Genomic DNA, 15,792 nt, shown 5'->3' on the forward strand with positions numbered 1-15,792 from the left:
TGCTCATCTGTCCCAGAAGATGTGTTTAAATTTACAAACGTCCAGAAATACCAGTTGACCAACCTCATGTCTCAACTCTAGCATGTAAATTGTTGAGTAGGTGACAGGGCGTGTCTCAACTCTAGTATGTGAATTGTTGAGTAGGTGACCGGGCAAAGTCAGAGGTGGCTTCTCATCTTGTAGCCTCCTTGGACCTCCATCAAAGCACTTACCGTGTGATGAGTGAATTGTCTGCCCAGCCAGTGCACTTGTAATTATCTTTGTGTACCTGGCACCTAGCATACCTTCAGGCAGACAGTAGGCACTAAATAAATGTTTGACAAATAATGGAATGAATTGAATTCTTAATTTTTTTCCCTATTTTATCTAAAGATAATCAGGCCATATATTAAGGTTGCAGATTTTGAAAAGAAGTTTGGTTAAACATGATGTGGTCCCCTCACACCCACTCACTCTTCTGCCCCACGGCAACACAAGCATATGCGTGGGCACCAATTTGCATTTTTCATCTTCTGATTTCCCAACTCTTTGGAAATGTTTTCCTGGTTCGTTTGCATTTAAATGGTAATTTCCAGCATTGTAAGGGGAAACCATTTCTCAGGCATTTATTTGATTTGCATCAGTCCGCAAGATGCTGTGTATAAAAATGCCAAGTTATATCAACATCTGCACGTTGGCCCTGCCTTGCATTTTAGTAGCTTACGTCTCCCAGAATTCAGAGACTTCCTTAAAACCTGCTAAGTGTTTTGTTTTGTTTTGTTTTGTTTTGTTTTGTTTAAAAAAAGGAAGCAAAGGGGGGAACCTGTCTCTTTGTTTGAAAACAAATAACATGTGGAGCAAAAACCATGAAATTAATGTCTCTTGATGTGCAGCCAAATCTGAGCAAAACGCAAACTTTAAGTAATTAGCCTCTGTGTGTGTGTGTATGTGTGTGTATATGTGCACGTGCACATGACTCCATTTCTTACCTTGAACCAAAGAAAAAAAAAGGAAAGAAATTTAAGGAGAATTGCTGCTCTGCCTGAAGAATTGTTTAATGATGCAAAATACAGTGTAGTTGCTTCTTTCACCAAATTATCTGGTGCAGTGGGCTTTTTCACAGTAGGTTCTTATTATGACAGAACCCACTATTACCTAGTTAATGAAGTTGCAACGTTTGATATGAAACCTTATGAAGTTCGGTAGAGCACAGTTGAGTTTTCAGAAAGGCACACATATCCCCCAATGCCATTTTACCACCACATTTAAAGGAATAAAGTCTACCCCCTTAGGTAGTGAGTCTTGGAGAGCAGGACCTGTGTTTCTGCTTTCATAGGCACAGCCCCGGTGAAGACGGTCCTGTCCAGATATAGCAATTGAGTGATAGATGTGTGCAATTCAAAAATCCAACTCCAGGTGGCCATTTTTATTTACTCGGTAGCATTTTAATTAGGAACAAGGAGAAAATAAGATGCAAATTTTAATTTATTCCAGGGAGAGCAGAAATGGCCCTGTTGTATTGAAAATGAAAGGAAACATTCATCCATTTTTGCTTGTGTGATAAGGTAGTCTAGCAATAAAATGAGAAAATTGCAAATATTTAAAATAGGAACTAGGCGTTCGAGGCAAAACTTAACTATATTTCCATTAAAATATCATTTAATAGTTGATTTAGAATGAAGGCACCTGAAACTGCATTTTATTAAGTTTCATCTGCTTGTGCAAAATATCAGGAAACAGTTGCTCTTCGTGTAGAAAATCACACCAATAAAATAATTCTCACTCTTTTTTTTTTGGTTAGGATACGCAGTTTTAATTGGATTTAAGGCATTATTTTATGAGTCTTTCTTTTTCTGCCTAACCCAGTTGTTGAAAATCCTTAGGTTCTTCAAGAATATGCTCTTCTTGCTCTAAATGTTCTTTTCTTTTTCAGAACTGCCTGCTGGTTGGGAAAAGATTGATGACCCTGTCTATGGTATCTACTATGTAGAGTAAGTGCCTGTTAAAACACATTTGAGTTTGCACCATTCTGTAATTATGTACATTTATGCTGGACAGAGTTTGCCATTGTGATAAGGTACAAACAGAATAATAATAGTAACATAATTTTATAATGAAAAAATATTCAGCAAATCTAATGATGATAAATTATATTATAAAATTCATGAGGGCAGTATTCATGTCTTCTGTTTATCACTGTATTACCAAAGCCCAACATAGTCCTGGCCTATGGCAGGTACTGAATAATAAGTATTAGTTGAGTGAATGAGAAAAGCAAGGAGTCAGTACACTGAGTATGGGTTGTTTATCTTCAGGAAAAGAATCAGTTTTGCCTATTTCTTGACCTGCTTAAGTCTGAAGTTCTCAGTAATCATTTATTTATCCATTCAGACTTTCCAAAAGAGTCAGACAGATCTAAATAATATATGAAATGCTGCCACAATTAAGAAGGAAATTGAGAACTAGCCTAAGTGGCAAGACTGTGTAAGCCTCTCTGCCTTTACCATACCTGTGGCTCCTGTGTTCCATTTCTAAGAGTCTCAAACCCTCATCACTACTTCTCTACCATGTACCTTATTCTAGCAAGAGGCATACACTTGGTCCTTTCATCACAACCATATATTGGTAGCATGATACTCAAAGAAAATAAAAGAAACCTAAGTGGATAAACATTGAAAAAATGTTTTACATCATTTCCTCTGAGAAAGATGAGTAAGAAATAATAAAAGATCTTACAGAAGAAACACATGCCATATAAATGTTCTGTCATCAAAATCCTACCTGCCACAATGAAGATAACATGGAATGCTTTCTATCACTCATGCTGCTGGCAATGAAAAGTTATTCATATAATACCCTGGTGATAGAAACGTATGATGCAACAATGCCAGGCCATAAAATGCTCAGCATCTTATTGTAAAAAATTACGAGTTCAGTATAGCAAGTGTCCTTGGTCAATACTCGCATTGCCACCTCTTTACCTAACAGAAAGATTGGGGATTGGGGACATTAGAAAGGCAAACTTGAATGCCATTTGCAGCAACATGATGCATCTAGAGATTATCATACTAAGTGAAGTAAGTCAGAAAGAGAAAGATACCATATGATATTACTTATATGTGGAATCTAAAATATGACACCAATGAACCTACCTATGAAACAGAAACAGAATCACAGACAGAGAGAGCAGAGTGGTGGTTACCAAGGGGGAGGGGATTGGGGGAGGGATGGAGTAGGAGGCTGGGGTGAGCAGATGTAGCCTTTTACATATGGAATGGATAGCAGCAAAGTCCTACTGTATGGCACAGAGAACTATGTTCAGTGTCCTGTGATAAACCATGATGGAAAAGAACATTTTTTTTAAAAAGAATGTGTGTATATATATATATTTTTTTTTTTTTATATTTTTATATTTTTTTATATATTATATATATATATTTTATATATATATGTATGTATGTATAACCAAATCAGTTTGATGTACAGCAGTAATTAGCACAACATTGTAAATCAACTATACTTCAATAAAAAATTTTTAATTTTAAAAAATTTAAAAGAAAAAGAAAGGTGATCTTAGTCGTTTCTCTGACCCTCATAAAATTCCTCTGTGTGCCCTACAGATCCTTTTTCTCACAGACACACAGTGGAGCTCCTGTCTAATTGGGGCTCGTTTTGAGTTCTCCCTCAAATAATTTGTGCATCAAAAGAGAAAAAGAATAGATGACTGCAGCTTTGATGGATAAAGAGACTTGGAATGAGGGGCGAGTTGTTACCTTACCATACATTTCTCCTCCCTGTCTTCTCAGATCCATGTGCCTGTGAATGTTAGACTATATCTTAGCATGAAATTGCCTACCAGAATTAGGAAATAAACAAGTAGTCCTATAATAGGAATTAAGGGTAGTCAGTCTATCCACCCTACTTGACAAGCCTGTCTTTAAAAAATAAAGCCTGGCTTGAAAAAATATTTTGAGTTCTAAATAATCACATAATAGGAATATTTTCAAACTTCTTAGGAAGTATTATTTTGATGAAGGAAAAAAGATAGGAATATGTTTATGCTTGTGTGTCTGTGTGTTTGTGTACTATGTGTGTATGTACATATACATACACTAAATAAGGTGATGGCAAAAAAATATGCATTTGGAATTATATATATGTTTGTGTATGTGTATGTGTATTTTTATCTTGCCTTGGCCTTATTAGTTTTGGAGCCATCTGAAGTATCTGGGTCTTTGTCACTTTGAACACATCACATTTGCTTAGGTTAGCTGCATTTGGAGTCTTTTTGCCTAAGGCTTATCCTTTGAATCCTGACTCCACGCCTATTGATCAGAATAGTTGACAGATGTTGGTAGAGTCCTTCTTTTAACTTGATCGTTTGGGAAATGCTTATGCTTCCGTGAACTCTGTTGTAGAAAGTTACACAGAATTTCTGGCATTACTTATTACAGATAACACCACATCTTCACTTTAATCTCCTTTTAAAATAATTCTATAACCGACTTCTTGTTGAATTAAAGAAGCACCCTCCTGTCACGTGATTCCTTGGGCATTTGGCAGAGTCGGTGGTTATAATCCTGGGACTTGAAAGCAGGCCAGTCTGAGCTTGAATCCTCTTTACTGTTGACTAAGTTCTGTTTTGTTAGGTGAGCTGCTTCTTAACTGCTCAGAAACTTCCTTTCCTTATCCATAAAATAGGAATAAAAATAGGACCTCTATCATAGCATTTATTGAAGATTTTTAAAATAAAATGCATGTAAAGCTGGTAGCACAGTGCTTGGTACAAATAAGCAGTCAGTATCTGGAAACCGTTCATTTTTGTTTTTATTTTATTGTTATCTTCCTAACTGTGCTTTTTGACACAAGATGCTCAACATCTCAGACCACCTGCTTTGCTCAGGTCTAATCGAGGGACTTGGACTGATTGGCTTTTGCTTGTGGGGTGCAGTGTTTCCTAACTGAATGCAATCTGCCTTCTGCTCCAGCCACATCAACAGGAAGACCCAATATGAGAACCCAGTTCTAGAAGCCAAACGGAAGAAGCAGCTGGAGCAACAGCAGCCGCAGCAGCAACAGCCAGAAGGTTCGCTTTCCCCTGATCTGCGGGCCAAGGAGCTCTGGGCAAAGCCTGGGCACTGACACCCCCGTGTGGTCAGAGCTGGCCACGAGCATCACGTCCTTTGCGGTGCTGGGGACTTGATGTCCTGGAAGGGTGGAGAGTAACGCAGAGCCTCTGCTAGATTCCATACCCTGAACCCGGACAGCTACAGTGGGGGGCCCAGTTTAAAAGCACCCAATCTCCACTCTAATTTAGAAAGGGGCTGCCGTTAGATTGGAGAAGAGTTCTGATGGTGAAAGAACTACCTTGTACCCAGTAGCTTTTGCACAGCACCTGGTATCTAAATCTAAACCACTTTTAGCACTTTAAGAGGAGGTCCTGGGTATGAAACTAACTTTTACTTTTAGGAACATTACATATAAGAATCAGAAAACGCTGGTAGTTTTCAGTGCTTTTAAAAAATTACAAGTTAGTTCACGCTCTTCACAAAAATATGAACAATTTAGGAGTGGAGAACATTTAAGTTCTCCATTTAAGCCAGTGGAGGCCCTACTGGCTCCCTTCCCATTCTCAGCAATAAACACTGTGCAGAAATTTTCTGGGGATGTACAAATATGCATCTTTTTACAAAAAGGAGACCATAATTTATATATATTAGTATATTATGTATTTGTATATGTATTAGTTTTGTGACCTGTTTTTGTCACTTAAATATATTTCTTGCACAAATTTCAATGCTACTTAATATAGATTTACCTTGTAATTCTTTTTTTTAAACATCTTTATTGGAGTATAATTGCTTTACAGTGGTGTGTTGTGAATCAGCTATGTGTATACATATATCCCCATATCCCCTCCCTCTTGCATCTCCCTCCCACCCTCTCTATCCCACCCCTCAGAGTGGTCACAAAACACTGAGCTGATCTCCCTGTGCTATGCGGCTGCTTCCCAATAGCTATCTATTTTACATTTGGTAGTGTATACATGTCCATGCCACTCTCTCGCTTCGTCCCAGCTTACCCTTCCCCCTCCCCGGGTCCTCAAGTACATTCTCTACATCTGCATCTTTATTCCTGTCCTGCCCCTAGGTACTTCAGAACCATTCTTTTTTGTTTTTAGATTCCATATATATGTGTTAGCATACGGTATTTGTTTTTCTCTTTCTGACTTACTTCACTCTGTATGACAGTCTCTAGGTCCATCCACCTCACTACAAATAACTCGGTTTCGTTTCTTTTTATGGTTGAGTAATATTCCATTGTATATATGTGCCCCATCTTCTTTATCCATTCATCTGTCGATGGACACTTAGGTTGCTTCCATGTCCTGGCTATTGTAAATAGTGCTGCCATGAACATTGTGGTACATGACTCTTTTTGAATTATGGTTTTCTCAGGGTATATGCCCAGTAGTGGGATTGCTGGGTCATATGGTAGTTCTATTTTTAGCTTTTTAAGGAACCTCCATACTGTTCTCCATAGTGGCTGTATCAATTTACATTCCCACCAACAGTGCAAGAGGGTTCCCTTTTCTCCACACCCTCCCCAGCATTTATTGTTTGTAGATTTTTTGATGATGGCCATTCTGACCAGTGGGAGGTGATACCTCATTGTAGTTTTGATTTGCATTTCTCTAATGACTCGTGATGTTGAGCATTCTTTCATGTGTTTGTTGGCAATCTGTATATCTTCTTTGGAGAAATGTCTATTTAGGTCTTCTGCCCATTTTTGGATTGAGTTGTTTGTTTTTTTGATATTGAGCTGCATGAGCTGCTTGTAAATTTTGCAGATTAATCCTTTGTCAGTTGCTTCATTTGCAAATATTTTCTCCCATTCTGAGGGTTGTCTTTTCATCTTGTTTATGGTTTCCTTTGCTGTGCAAAAGATTTTAAGTTTCATTAGGTCCCATTTGCTTATTTTTGTTTTTATTTCCATTTCTCTAGGAGGTGGGTCAAAAACGATCTTGCTGTGATTTATGTCATAGAGTGTTCTGCCTATGTTTTCCTCTAAGAGTTTGATAGTGTCTGGCCTTACATTTAGGTCTTTAATCCATTTTGAGTTTATTTTTGTGTATGGTGTTAGGGAGTGTTCTAATTTCATTCTTTTACATGTAGCTGTCCAGTTTTCCCAGCACCAGTTATTGAAGAGGCTGTCTTTTCTCCATTGTATATTCTTGCCTCCTTTATCAAAGATAAGGTGACCATATGTGCGTGGGTTTATCTCTGGGCTTTCTATCCTGTTCCATTGATCTATATTTCTGTTTTTGTGCCAGTACCATACTGTCTTGATTACTGTAGCTTTGTAGTATAGGCTGAAGACCGGGAGCCTGATTCCTCCAGGTCCATTTTTCTTTCTCAAGAAATTGCTTTGGCTATTCGGGGTCTTTCGTGTTTCCATACAAAGTGTGAAATTTTTTGTTCTAGTTCTGTGAAAAATGCCATTGGTAGTTTGATAGGGATTGCTTTGAATCTGTAGATCGCTTTGGGTAGTGTAGTCATTTTCACAATGTTGATTCTTCCAATCCAAGAACATGGTATATCTCTCCATGTGTTTGTATCATCTTTGTGTTTGTATCATTTTATCTTCCAGGTCACTTATCCGTTCTTCTGCCTCAGTTATTCTGCTGTTGCTTCTTTCTAGAGAATTTTTAATTTCATTTATTGTGTTGTTCATCATTGTTGGCTCTTTCGTTCTTTTAGGTCCTTGTTAAATGTTTCCTGTATTTTCTCCATTCTATTTCCAAGATCTTGAATCATCTTTACTGTCATTACTCTGAATTCTTTTTCGGGTAGACTGCGTATTTCCTCTTCATTTGTTTGGTCTGGTGGGTTTTCACCTTGCTCCTTCATCTGCTGTGTGTTTCTCTGTCTTCTCATTTTGCTTAAGTTACTGTGTTTGGGGTCTTCTTTTCACAGACTGCAGGTTCATAGTTCCCGTTGTTTTTGGTGTCTGCCCCCAGTGGCTAAGGTTCGTTCATTGGGTTGTGTAGGCTTCCTGGTGGAGGGGACTGGTGCCTGTGTTCTGGTGGATGAGGCTGGATCTTTCTGGTGGGCAGGACCACGCCTGGTGGTGTGTTTTGGGGTGTCTGTGAACTTATGATTTTAGGCAGCCTCTCTGCTAATGGATAGGGTTGTCTTCCTGTCTTGCTAGTTGTTTGGCATAGGGTGTCCAGCACTGTAGCTTGCTGGTCGTTGAGTGGAGCTGGGTCTTAGCGTTTAGACGGAGATCTCTGGGAGAGCTTTCGCCATTTGATATTATGCGGAGCTGGGAGGTCTCTGGTGGACCAATGTCCTGAACTCGGCTCTCCCACCTCAGAGGCACAGGCCTGACACCCGGCTGGAGCACCAAGACCCTGTCAGCCACATGGTTCAGAAGAAAAGGGAGGAAAAAAAAGAAAGAAAGAAAGAAGGAAGGAAGGGAGGGAGGGAGGGAGGAAAAGAAAAGTTAATAAAATTAAAAAACATTTTTTATTAAAAAAAAAAAATTTTAAAAAAGGAAGAAAGAAAGAAGAGAGCAACCAAACCAAAAAACAAATCCACCAATGATAACAAGCACTAAAAACTATACTAAAAAAAAAAAAAGGACAGACAGAACCCTAGGACAAATGGCAAAAACAAAGCTATACAGACAAAATCACACAAAGAAGCATACACATATACACTCACAAAAAGTAAAAAAGGAAAAAAAAAAAGATATCTATATATATAAAAAAAAAAAAGGAAGAGAGCTACCAAATCAATAAACGAATCTACCAATGATAATAAACTCTAAATACTAAACTACGATAAACATAAAACCAGAAACAAATTAGATGCAGAAAGCAAACCCCAAGTCTACAGTTGCTCCCAAAGTCCACCACCTCAATTTTGGGATGATTTGTTGTCTATTCAGGTATTCCAGAGATGCAGGGTACATCAAGTTGATTGTGGAGCTTTAATCCACTGCTCCTGAGGCTGCTGGGAGAGATTTCCCTTTCTCTTCTTTGTTTGCACAGCTCCTGGGGCTCAGCTTTGGATTTGGCCCTGCCTCTGCGTGTAGGTCGCCTGAGGGCGTCTGTTCCCGCCCAGACAGGACAGGGTTAAAGCAGCAGCTGATTAGGGGACTCTGGCTCACTCAGGCTGGGGAGAGGGAGGGGTACGGAATGTGGGGCGAGCCTGGGGCAGCAGAGGCCAGCATTACATTGCAACAGCCTGAGGCGCGCCGTGTGTTCTGCCGAGGAAGTTGTCCCTGGATCACGGGACCCTGGCAGTGGCAGGCTGCACAGGCTCCCGGGAGGGGTGGTGTGGATAGTGACCTGTGCTTGCACACAGGCTTCTTGGTGGCTGCAGCAGCAGCCTTAGCATCTCATGCCCGTCTCTGGGGTCCGCGCTGATAGCCACGGCTCGCGCCCGTCTCTGGAGCTCGTTTAGGCAGTGCTCTGAATCCCCTCTCCTCACGCACCCTGAAACAATGGTCTCTTGCCTCTTAGGCAAGTCCAGGCTTTTTCCCGGACTCCCTCCTGGTCACACAGCCAACCCCAGTCCTCTCCCTGGGATCTGACGGAAGCCCGAGCCTCAGCTCCCAGCCCCCGCCTGCTCCAGCGGGTGAGCAGACCAGCCTCGGGCTGGTGAGTGCTGCTCGGCACCGATCCTCTGTGCAGGAATCTCTCCGCTTTACCCTCTGCACCCCTGTCGCTGCGCTCTCCTCTGTGGCTCCGAAGCTTCCCCCCTCTGCCACACCCCCGTCTCCACCAGTGAAGGGGCTTCTAGTGTGTGGAAACTTTTCCTCCTTCACAGCTCCCTCCCAGAGGTGCAGGTCCCGTCCCTATTCTTTTGTCTCTGTTTTTTCTTTTTTCTTTTGCCCCACGCAGGTACGTGGGAAGTTTCTTGCCTTTTGGGAAGTCTGAGGTCTTCTGCCAGCGTTCAGTAGGTGTTCTGTAGGAGTTGCTCCACATGTAGATGTATTTCTCTTGTATTTGTGGGGAGAAAGATGATCTCCATGTCTTACTCCTCTGCCATCTTGAAGGTTTCCTACCTTGTAATTTTTAATGACTGCATAATATTCCCTTTTATGAATCTCTGCACTTCATTTAGCCATCTATTTATTAATAGATGCTTTGGTTTTTCCTCATTTTTCATTGCAATCTTTAAAAATAATAGGCTTAGTACCCCTTCAATGTAATATGTGAATATCAGGTATATGAATATCAAGTATAATACTTCTCTTATTATAATATTGAATATAATAAATATAGACCGTAGCATGGAAGTTGGCAAACTTTTTCTGTAAATGGCCATATAATACATACTTTAGGCTTTGCTCTTCATACAATCTCTGTTAAAACTACTCATCTCTACCCCTATGGTATGAAAACAGCTACAGACTATATGTAAACAAGTGGACATGGCTGTGTTTCAGTAAAACATTATGTGTGAACACTAAAATTTGAACCTCATGTAATTTTCGTGTGTTACAAAATATTCTTTTTAGATTTTTTTCAATCATTTAAATATGTAGAAACCATTCTTGGCTTACAAGCTTTACAAAAATAGACATTGGGACCAATTTGGCCTGTAAGCCATAGTTTGGCAACCACTGCCATAAACTATATTTTAGAGAGAGCGTGTTTGTATGTGTTTGTGTGTGTGTGAGTATACTCACCCATGGAAAAGGTCTCCTTTCTACCTTAATTTCTTTCTATTTAAAATTTTTTTTAATTTTTTTTTATGAGTTTGGGGAATGGGAGTGTACAATTTAAATATGAGTGTTAAAATTGAGTGTACATATACAACTGACTATGTTTGCTTAGCTGGAAAAGTGACTTCGGGGTAGATCTCAAGGGTCACTCATAGTGGGTTATTTCTGGGCTTCCAAAGTGAGTACGACTTAGGCAGGACTCAGGAGTTTTAGTAATGGGTCCCATTTGGGTTTGAGAGATGATGGGGGATAGCACCTTAGCAAACTGCTAAAATCCACCTTCACTACCCAAGACAAGCAGGCTTCAGCAGCCCAGCCTAGGTCTAAATTGTATTAGAGAAGTTTCTCCCATATTGGGCCAGCTTTAGTTGACTCTATATCTTTCCTGATATTTTTTACTTGGTCTCACTTTGTACTCTCCAGCCAGAGAGAGCTGGAGATTTTATTAGTTGTATTTTTATTGGTTGTATTTCTGTCCTCAAAGATCTTAGGAGAAAGAGACAGGAACACAAGCGCGCGCGCACGCGCACACGCACACACACACACACACACAGTGGGAGAGACCTTATTATCCTTAACATAGAGTGGGGTCAGATACCAGTTTCTTTTCAATCGAAGCTCTCTGCTTCTGGTTTTATAGGTTTGGGTAGTTTTATAATTAAGTTTTATAATGAAGAAGAAGGTGAATCCTAAGTACGTCAACCTAAGTAAGTAATCTTAAATAAGCAGTTGGAAGGAAAAACAGCAAACTGTTTCTTGTCTTCTTGTAGAATGGACAGAAGATCATTCATCGCTTGTGCCTCCTATTATTCCAAACCACCCCCCAAGCAATCCGGAGCAGGCCAGAGAAGCTCCACTTCAGGGTAAAGTGTTATTATAATTGCATCCTAATTTGGCTCAAAATTTTAATTTTTTTGAAGAACCTTTAAAGAGTGGAATCTTGTAACTCCCAAGTCATTCCAAAGAATTGTTCCTAGACAGTTCTTTGTTGTGGGCTGTTCTGTATGTATTGTAGGACACTGAGCAGCGTTCCTGGCCTCTACCCACTAGGTGCCAGGAGAATCCCTCCCACTTTGTGACAAACAAGTCCCCAGATATTGCCAAATGCCCCTGGGGGGGCAAAATCATCTTAGAGTTGTGAATCCTTGATTTAGAGACCACAGATATTTAATATTGTGTTAAATAAGATACACTGAAAATTCAGCACTAGATATTTCAAGATTCTAGTCAACATATTTGCTTTTGACTAAGATTTTCTTGTAAATGTAAAATGGTTTGATATTATTGTGTTTTAAACTCTAACCTCTATTCTTGCTGCAGTTTTGGCATTTATGCATGTTTTATATCGCTTCATTGCGTCTCACTTATTTACATTCACAAGTAGTATGCATCCCCTACAGAGATTCAGTTTTGAAAATTGGAAGCTCCAGAATCTTGCTACTTTCAGGCCTCATTACTCTTAAGGGATAGAAAAGGTTTTGGGGTTTTTTGTTTAGTTTTTTTCTTTTAAATAAGGAAAATAGAACAAGCATCATATTCTATAGTGTTGGGGAGTTTGTGTTACAGAACCCTTTAAAAAAACTGTAAAATTTGTGTTCCTTCTCTCTACATTTTAAAAGAAATAAATAATTGTGTTAGACATTAAAAGATAAGTAGAATAACTCTTTTCCCTAATATTCATTCCTCCTTTATAATTTTTATAAGAAAAATTGTTTCCCTTTTAGCTGATATTGTCATGAGATTGGTATTAATATCAACTTATATAAAATAATTTCATACTTTTCTATGGTGTTAATGGTTTTAATACAGATAGAACATAGAAGATAATGACATATTAATTCATATCAACATGATTGTGGCCTGCGTTGTATTTTTTTAAATATGAAATTCCTCTACAGCCTCATGTTGTCTTATTTTCCTGCTCTTGGTAAGTTAGCTACACTAACTTTTCAGTTCCTTGAACCTCTTTTCAATTCCTTAAATCAGGGAAACTATGGACCACATCAGGGCCTTTGCATATGCTGTTCCCTGTTTGCAGCTGTCTTTTCCTCCCACTCTTTGCTTTGCTAACTTCTACTCATCTAAGGTTTTTGCTGGATTCCCCTGTCTTATTCACTCTTCCCATCTTAAACTTCTTATTTATAGAATTTAACTGTTGATAATTAGTGTTTATTTGTGTTCAATTATCAAACAACAGTTTCCTCTTCAGACTTTAAATCCTGTGGAGGCAGGAGACTGTTTTTCTTTCCCCACTGTGGGATACCCCGAACTAGACCTAATCGCCTCTGCTAAATTTATTATTGTGTGAAACAACGTATGTACATCCATGATAACCAGCCTAGCTTCCTTAAAGAACTGTCTGAGAGATTGAATCAATTAAAGCTTTAAAGTTTCAGGTTCTGGGTGCCAAATGCTTAGTGCACCAGCTGAGTTAAGAGTCCAGATGGAATTGATGTCTATTAGGAACTTTATCTCAGATTCTTCTCTTGTTTTAGGCCTTTTTTTCCTTTTCTTTTTTCTTTTTTTCTTTAGTCCTCTAGGGTCCCATAGTGGTTAGGGTTTGGGAGAGGCTCACTGAACTCCCTGTGGGAACTAGTCATTATTCTTAAAACCCTTCTACTCCATAGCCTCTACATTGATTCTTGTCTTTTAAATATAGTCATGTCTTCGGAATATAATGGATACAGAAGCCAGTTTAAATCCATACCCTTTGACTCCAAGCTGCAATTGTGAGAAACATTAAATTGGATATTATCATCATAGGTTACAACTCTGAGTTCCCTGCCTGCTGGTTAAGCATTCTGGTCTTCGTTCCTGACGGTACTCTCAGGAAGAAGCTATATAGCTAATAGGGTCAGATTGTTTGGTATTAATTTTGCTAAGTTCACTGCTCAACTAAACTTGCATCTGATCAAGAGTGTACTTCTCATCCCAGCAAATGATAATTTTAAGGAGATATGCTCTTGGGAAATCTCTCCATCTTCCACCTTATGCTCAGAGATTTTTGTAGCCGCCCGTTTACCCCACCTACTTCACCACCACCATCATCAAAATAATAGCCTACATTTATTGAGCTCTTTTATGCAGCAGCCACCTCCCTAAGCACTTTACCTATGTTATCTGTCCACAGTTCTTCCTTACAACCATCATGTGAATGGTGAGGTTGGTACCCTCATTACCTCCACTTATGCATCCGACACTCAGGCAGAGAGAGGTTTAGTAACTTGCCCAAAGCGACACAGCCAGGAAGTAGCAGAGCACAGATTTGAACCCTAGCTGTCATTAGGAACAGTTTAACTTTTGGCTAACACCTTTTTGTTGTTGTTTTTTGTGGGATACCTCATTGCATAGTCTCAATGTGTGCCCTCCAGTTTGGCTGCTACTGGCTACATGTTACCAGTTAAATTCAAGTTCATTACAATTAAAAACTGAAAAACTCAGTTCCTTGGTTCCACTCGCCATGTTTCAAGGGCTCGAGAGCTGCGTGTGACCAGCAGCTGCCATATTGGACGGTGCAGATACGGAGCATTTCCTGCGTCACAGGACGTGCTCCTGGACAGCACTGGTGTAGGGTATTCAAACAGTATTACCAAGAATAGTGCAGCTTGGCAGAGAAGCAAGCACCTATGGGTTATTCAGGAGTAGATGTTTGGGCCGAGACCCAGAAGATCCTGATTCACTGAGTCCAGGGCAGCCCCTAGAAATGAGTACATCTTTAAAAGGCTGCCCAGGTGATCCTCACACATAACCTCATCTACAAGTGGTGACTAGTAAAGAGATTAGCATCTCTTAGAAAATGACACGTGCCACAGGGCTGCAGCAGAGAGCTCCACATTCCACTGCTTGTGGGTAGAAAAGCACTTCTTTTCCAAAACTACAGTAACTGATGATCTACCCATACATAACACGTAATAAAACGTGCATAAATGTGAAACCCTCTGATCTTCCCTCCCTAGTTAAGTGTTGAAACAGGAAGTCAGTGGTGTAATTTCAAAGTCTTCTTCATGTCTCTTTTAAGCTGAAAACATTCTGAGCTCAAAATACGCTAATGGCTTTAAAACATTTCATTCAGATAATCTGCCAGACACATTTTTACATTTTCTAACTTTGCCTATAATCAGGGTGGAAAACTTACACACTCAACCACCTCTTTCCGCCTTCTCAAAGACACGTTAAATCTCATTTCTTTGTGCTGTTGTTCGTTCATTCATTCAACACACATTTTTGGAGCACATACAATGAAACAGGCCGCGTTCTACACGCTGGATATACAAGCAGAAATCCTCATGGGGTTTCCATTCTAGTGTTGTATGTCTGGGCATGTGCAGTGCCCCTCCTGCAAGGAGAGGGAGACAAAACCCCCAACCAATAAGTAAGATGTGTACTGTGTGGGATGGTGATAAATGCTAACAACAAAAATAAAGCAGGTAAGGGGGGTTGTGAATGTTGAAGGAGGTATTGCAGTTTTTAATACGGTGGACAGAGAAAGCCTCACTGTGAAGGTGATGGCTATTGATGTCTTTGCATAAGTGAAATACATTTCCCCTCAAGCTCTCCCTAGTAGCCTCTACCTCAAGAATGTCTGCTATTCACATATCCCGAAAAGGAAAATTTGGGGGTTATCTCAACGGTCCTCAATTTTCCATCTAGTAATTACCATAGTAACTGTCTCAGTACAAGCCCTGGCTGCACTTGACATCACCTCCCTGGTGCTCTGGCAGACGACTTCGCATGGTGAATCCTGCTAGGTCTCGCCTTTCATTAGCCACGGTGACAGGGCTGTAGTTTGTCATGCTTCCCACCAGCCTTGGGACTGCTCTAGAGAGGAGGAGGTTAGTGAGCACACCTGTGACTCCAGGAAATTTAAAACAGCCTTCTTAAGAGCCAGAAACTTTTGAAATGTGCAATTAAAGATTGTATGTGTGCCCAGAGACCTTTTAAAAAAGATACAGCTAACCAAAAATAACTTTCCTTCCTGGGTGCCAGCCTCCTAGTGCAGGGGTATATGGAGACATGGAGATTTTTTCTCCTGTTTGTTTGTTTTATTTTTTTAATTTTTATTTATTTATTTATTTG

The 15,792-nt window shown here is 39.8% G+C and overlaps 1 protein-coding gene across 8 annotated transcripts in view; it reads left to right on the forward strand.

The window, feature by feature from the left end:
• Nucleotides 1–15,792, forward strand: part of MAGI1 (membrane associated guanylate kinase, WW and PDZ domain containing 1) — a 618,481-nt gene that overhangs the window by 520,824 nt on the left and 81,865 nt on the right. For all 8 annotated transcript variants that reach the window (XM_068557284.1, XM_068557286.1, XM_068557287.1 and 5 more), the window contains 3 exons: nt 1,913–1,970; nt 4,968–5,065; nt 11,487–11,579. In XM_068557284.1, the coding sequence (XP_068413385.1) occupies nt 1,913–1,970; nt 4,968–5,065; nt 11,487–11,579 (249 nt within the window). The remainder of the gene's footprint in view (nt 1–1,912; nt 1,971–4,967; nt 5,066–11,486; nt 11,580–15,792) is intronic.

The sequence above is a fragment of the Eschrichtius robustus genome, chromosome 12, assembly GCF_028021215.1.
Source record: "Eschrichtius robustus isolate mEscRob2 chromosome 12, mEscRob2.pri, whole genome shotgun sequence".
NCBI classification, from domain to species: domain Eukaryota; kingdom Metazoa; phylum Chordata; class Mammalia; order Artiodactyla; family Eschrichtiidae; genus Eschrichtius; species Eschrichtius robustus.